Source organism: Plecotus auritus (genome assembly GCF_963455305.1).
Source record: "Plecotus auritus genome assembly, chromosome: 7".
Taxonomy (NCBI): domain Eukaryota; kingdom Metazoa; phylum Chordata; class Mammalia; order Chiroptera; family Vespertilionidae; genus Plecotus; species Plecotus auritus.
The window spans coordinates 138,193,153-138,198,501 of NC_137774.1; the positions used below are offsets into that span (position 1 = coordinate 138,193,153).

Below are 5,349 nucleotides of genomic sequence, written 5' to 3' on the forward strand. Positions count from 1 at the left end.
GATCCCTCAAGCCAGGCAGAGGGACCCCATTGGTGCATGAATTTGTGCACCAGGCCTCTAGTAGAGATATAAAGGGTGTGAAACTATAATACTTTAACTTTGAAAAAGTTATGTTAATTTTTATTATCTTACTTATGGAGAAAGATGTAGTCATTATGAGGTTGGCTTGAAACCACTTGCAGACGGTTCAGTGCCTTTTCTTATTCTAAGTTTAAAGAAGTAGGTTCTTTAAATGTATGATATGGTGGGGGACATCCATGCAATCATTTCACATTACTAGTTTGTTAATTCTACAGATGCTTCTTGTTTGGATACAAATGCTTCTCAATTTATAAACATTATTAGTTAGTATTATTGCTGTTAATGAATGAACCTAGGATGAGATGGTGTTTCTTGTTGCATATGCAGCTGGATGGCCAGAGTAATATTGTGGTATTCCTAAAAGGCCAAGTAAATCTTGTGGAAAGAGAGTGATATTAATGCCCACAAACATAATGGTAAAATGAAATCTTGCTCAGGTTGAGCTGAGTATATAGCCTGAAAATAATGGAAAGCAGTGTACAAATCCTCCTATAATGGTAAATGGTAGGAGGATTCGTAGTATGTATCACGAAGGACAATGTCTAAGGATGAATTAGCTACAGCGATTCCTATTAAACCTCCTACAGGAAATAAGAAAATAAAACCTAAGGCTTATAATATGGCTGGTGATCATCTAATATTGCTTCCATGGAGGGTTACTAGTCAACTATACTCCTGTGGGAGAGCCATAATTATAGTAGCTGATGTAAAATATGCTCATGTATAAACATCTATTCCTACTGTGACTTTGTGGTGAGAGCGTACAATTGATGCCAATAAATAGATTTATGGTTCAGACTATTCTATATACCTGAAAGGTGCTTTTCCACCCCATGAAATGACATGTGATTTTATGTGAAACTATGGAAGCCAGGTAAAATAAGGACATAAACTTCTGGGTGGTGGTCAAAGAACCAGAATAAATGTTGGTATGAAATTGGATAGCCTCCTCTTCAGGATCAAAGACAGTGTTATTTATATTGTGGTCTGTCACATGGATGTAAAGTATAGCATAGGGAATATCATTAATAATATTATAATAATTTGTGGTGTCAGAGGGGTACTAGATTTATCAAGGTGATCACTTTATAAGTTACATAAATGTCTAATCACTGTTATACACCTGACACTAATATAATACTGTATGTTGACTGTTAGTGAAAAAAAATTTTTTAATTTACAAATGAATAACCACCTAGCTAGTGTGGCTCAATGGTTGAGCATCAATCCATGCACCAAGAGGTCCTGGTTTGATTCACAATCAGGGCACATGCCTGAGTTGTGGGTTTGATCCCCAGCAGGGGCTGTTCAGAAGGCAACTAATCAGTGTTGATGTTGCTACATTGATGTTTCTCTTTCTCTGTCTCTATTCCTCTTCTCCCTTCCTCTCTCTCCACAATAAATAAATAGGCAGGTACCACCCAGCTCTGGCCAGTTGTTGCCATGCAGGAGAAGGGACTAGTGTTGGCACATTGTCTGATATTCCCCGCCCCACCACCCCCCGCGCCCCCCGGCCAGGACACACCAGAAATCTAGTGGGGGTTTTTTATGAAGGTCTTCCAATTTTTTTAAAGTTGTCAAACTAAATTTCAGAACTCTGCTGGTCAAATAAATCATCTTTGGTTAAAAAAAGAGATTGTGGTCTGTTAATAATATAGTTATTCCAGCTGCTACCATGTTTCCCCAAAAATAAGACAGTGTCTTATATTAATCTTTGCCCCCAAAGACACGCTAGGTCTTATTTTCAGGGGATGTCTTATTTTTCCATGAAGAAGAATACGGTACACATTTATTGTTAAATGAAAATAAAGGAAATTTATTACCTGTATATGGTACGGTAGTATGGTAGTTGTCAACACAAACCAGACAAACTGAATCCTACAGTATCAAGAATTTACTCATTTATTCAATGACAATCATGTCATCATCTTCTGGAACATCATCATAACAATCCAATTCCCAAATTTCCTGGTGAATTTCTTGTGACTCCATTTCTTTCAGAATCAGTGGACCAAATCTCTCATGTTTAGCAATAGCACTGTCTTTAAATGAGTACTTCTTGTCAAGGTAGCCTGCTCGCAGTGCATTTGCAATGCAACTGTCAGTGATTTTCTCCCATGAATTCTTCACCCAAGTCACAACTTCTTGCAGTTTAGGTTTCACAAAGTTTCCACGCTGATTTCTCTCCATTCTATTTTCAATGTAGTCATTAATTTCCATGCGCAAATTGTCTTTGAATGGCTTGTTTATTGCAATATCAAGAGTCTGGAGATAGGCTGTCATTCCTGCGGGAATCATTATCTTATCTATTTTTCTTTCGTGAAGAAATGTCTTCATGTCTTTAGCGCGGTGAGTGCTGGCTGCATCCCAGACTAGCAGACCTCTTTGGCTCCCTTGCATAACAAGCGGCAGCATTAAATTGACCCACTTCCTTATAACTGCTTGTGTGGCCCAGGCTTTTTCAGTTTCAAGAATAAAAACGCCCAAAACACGTTCAATCTTTTCCTTCTTGCCCTTAGAAATGATTAAAGGTGGGATTTTAGTGCCATCCAGACGAATTGCCAAAATACAGGAAACACGTGCACTTTCGTAAGCAGTGGAGGGAATGTACGCTAAGGAGGCACCCCGCTGTTCAATTGTTGTTTGAGATGATTGGCCCATAAACACTGCAGTTTCATCCATAGCAATCATGTTGGAAAGATTGTATTTAGAGAAGTCAGCATCATCAATAAAGGACTTGAATGCAAGTGCTCGCTTAATAACTTGAGTATCTTCCAACCTAAACAATGTTGTAGATCTTCTTAAAGACAGTTCACTTCGCTGAAGGAAATTATCCAACCAGTGTTGTGATGCTTTGAAGTCTTCGGGGGCTATGTCAAACTGTGGTGCCATTGCAAGGGCAAATTCTTGAATCTGAGTCCTATTCACAACCAAAGCCTTTGCTCTCCTGTCAACAACCCATTCACAGATCAGGTCTTCCAGCTCGGAAAATAACGGTTGCCAACCTGATCCACACTTGCACTTTTTAGCATTTCCCTTGTCCACTTGTTCAATGAGGTTACCATACTCTGCTCGCCATTTTCGGACCAATCGGATACTCAACATCTTCTCTTTGCAGAAAGCAGTAAGATTTTGGCCCCAAGAGTCTTCCACGATTCCTTTCTTGTACTCCACGGAGTAGCTTTTTCTTTTTGCGCTCATTTCTAGGGGTAAAAAAAAAGGAATTGGGGTATCAAGGTGGGGGGAGGGGGATCACTCAAAATGACACAGGGGGGATCAGAGGGGGGAATCAAAATGGCACAGGAGAATCAGAGGGGGGATTACCATTTTAGTAACCCCTTTTGATCCTCCTGTGTCATTTTGATTGTCCCCTCTGATCCTCCTGTGTCATTTTAAGTGATCCCCCTCCCCCCACCCCTGTGCCACTGAACACCTTCACCAGACATCCCCCCTACCCCTTTATCAGACATTTACCCCCTGGGGCCTGCCTGGGGACTGTCACTGGGCTTGCTGGGGCCTGGATCTGGGCTGGAGCAGGGTCTGCCACTGACTGAGAACCTTCAGTCATCATGAAGGCGGCCGCGAGCATCAGGTAGTGTCACCAGAGACAGACCAGCACTCACCATCTTCGCCGCGTCCCGTCCGCTCTAATCCTCCTGTTCTTCTACACACATCTGCGAAAGTCTCCTCTTCTCTCCCACCCCGCGCTCACTGCTCACTCCGACCTCCGCTCTGCCTCCACACAGCAGTGACGTCAGGACTCCATGTAACGTCACTGGTCGCTAGATGCCAGTCGGGGCGGCCCTAGCGACCAGTTTACGGTAAATTAATTTTCATTCTGAGACAGAGCCTGGGGTCTTATTTTCGGGGGATGCCTTATATTTCACTCAGAAGGAAACCTGTAAGTAGGTCTTATTTTTGGAGGATGTTTTATTTTCGGGGAAACAGAACTGGGAGTGACCATAGTAATAGCACAGCCATTATAGGACCAATTAAACAAATAGTGATGTTTGGTACTGAGATACAGCCGGAGGTTTTATATTAATAATTTTAGCTATGGGATTATCATATACAGTCTTTATTATGTTGAGACAAATTTCTACTATAGCCAATTTTTAAGTTTTTCATTATAAGCGGATATTGAATTTTATCAAATGCTTTTTCTGTAACTATTAAGATGCTTTTTCTATATCTATTGAGTTTTTTTTTTTTTTACAGTAAAACATTTTTATATTAGAATTAGCTGGCTGAATTCAATTTAGATGATCTCAATTTTGTTGGCAATGTCTAAAGTGTCATAGTTGGAAGCCAATTGAACATATGCCTTCTTCTCTCCACCAGGCCTTATTAGGATGTTGACCTTGGTCACGTCAATGTCATAGAGCTTCTTCCTAGTCTGCTTGATCTGGTGCTTGTTGTCCTTGACATCCACAATGAACACAAGTATATTGTCTTCCATCTTCTTCATGGCTGCTGGGTGGCCAGGGGTAACTTGATGATGTCATATTGGTCAAGCTTGTTCCTCCTGGGGGTGCTCTTCCAAGGATATTTGAGCTCCCTTCACAGTCACCGTGTCTTGGGTTGTTGGAAGGGGGTGGTGTGCAGATCATTTTTTGCATGTATCTGTGCATGCCTTTCAGCACTGCTTTCTTTGCTTTCAAAGCCTTTGCTTTGGCTTGAGCTCTGGGAAGGGCAGGAGCTTCCTTCTTCACTTTTGGCGCCATCTTGGTGAAAAGCTATATGATTCTTTTCTTTCAGTTTATTAACGTGATAATCACATTCATTGATTTGCATACGTTAAACTGTCTTTGCATCCCAGATATAAATCCCACTTGATTATGATGAATGATCCTTTAAATGTGCTGCTGAATTTGATTTGCTAGTATCTTATTGAGAATTTTTGCATCTATATTCATCAGGATTATTGTTATGCCGTTTTCTTTTCTGATAATGTCTTATTCTGGTTTTAGTATCTGGCTGACCTTGTAAAATGAGTTTGGTATAATATTCCATCCTCTTTGATTTTATTTTTTGGAGGAGATATTAATTGTATTCTTTGAGTGTTTGGTAAAATTCACCAGTAAAGCTACCTAGTCCTAGATTTTTCTTCATTGGAGATTGATTACTGAATTAATCTCCTTACTGTAATTGGTTGAGTCAGATTTCCTATTTCTTCCTGATTGTCTTGGCAGTTCATATGTTTCTAAGAATTTTTTCATTTCTTCTAGATTGTCCAGTTTGTTGGCATATATTTGTTCATAGTCATAA

At 40.1% G+C, this 5,349-nt stretch overlaps 1 protein-coding gene across 1 annotated transcript; it reads right to left on the minus strand.

Moving 5' to 3' along the window:
• Positions 1 to 4,339: 4,339 nt before the first annotated feature.
• Positions 4,340 to 4,805, minus strand: LOC308252766 (large ribosomal subunit protein uL23-like; the record flags this gene model as incomplete). Its single annotated transcript, XM_080677478.1, has 2 exons — positions 4,340 to 4,554; positions 4,652 to 4,805. 2 exons carry the CDS (start codon positions 4,803 to 4,805, stop codon positions 4,340 to 4,342), a joined length of 369 nt encoding a protein of 122 aa, XP_080533604.1.
• Positions 4,806 to 5,349: the final 544 nt, after the last annotated feature.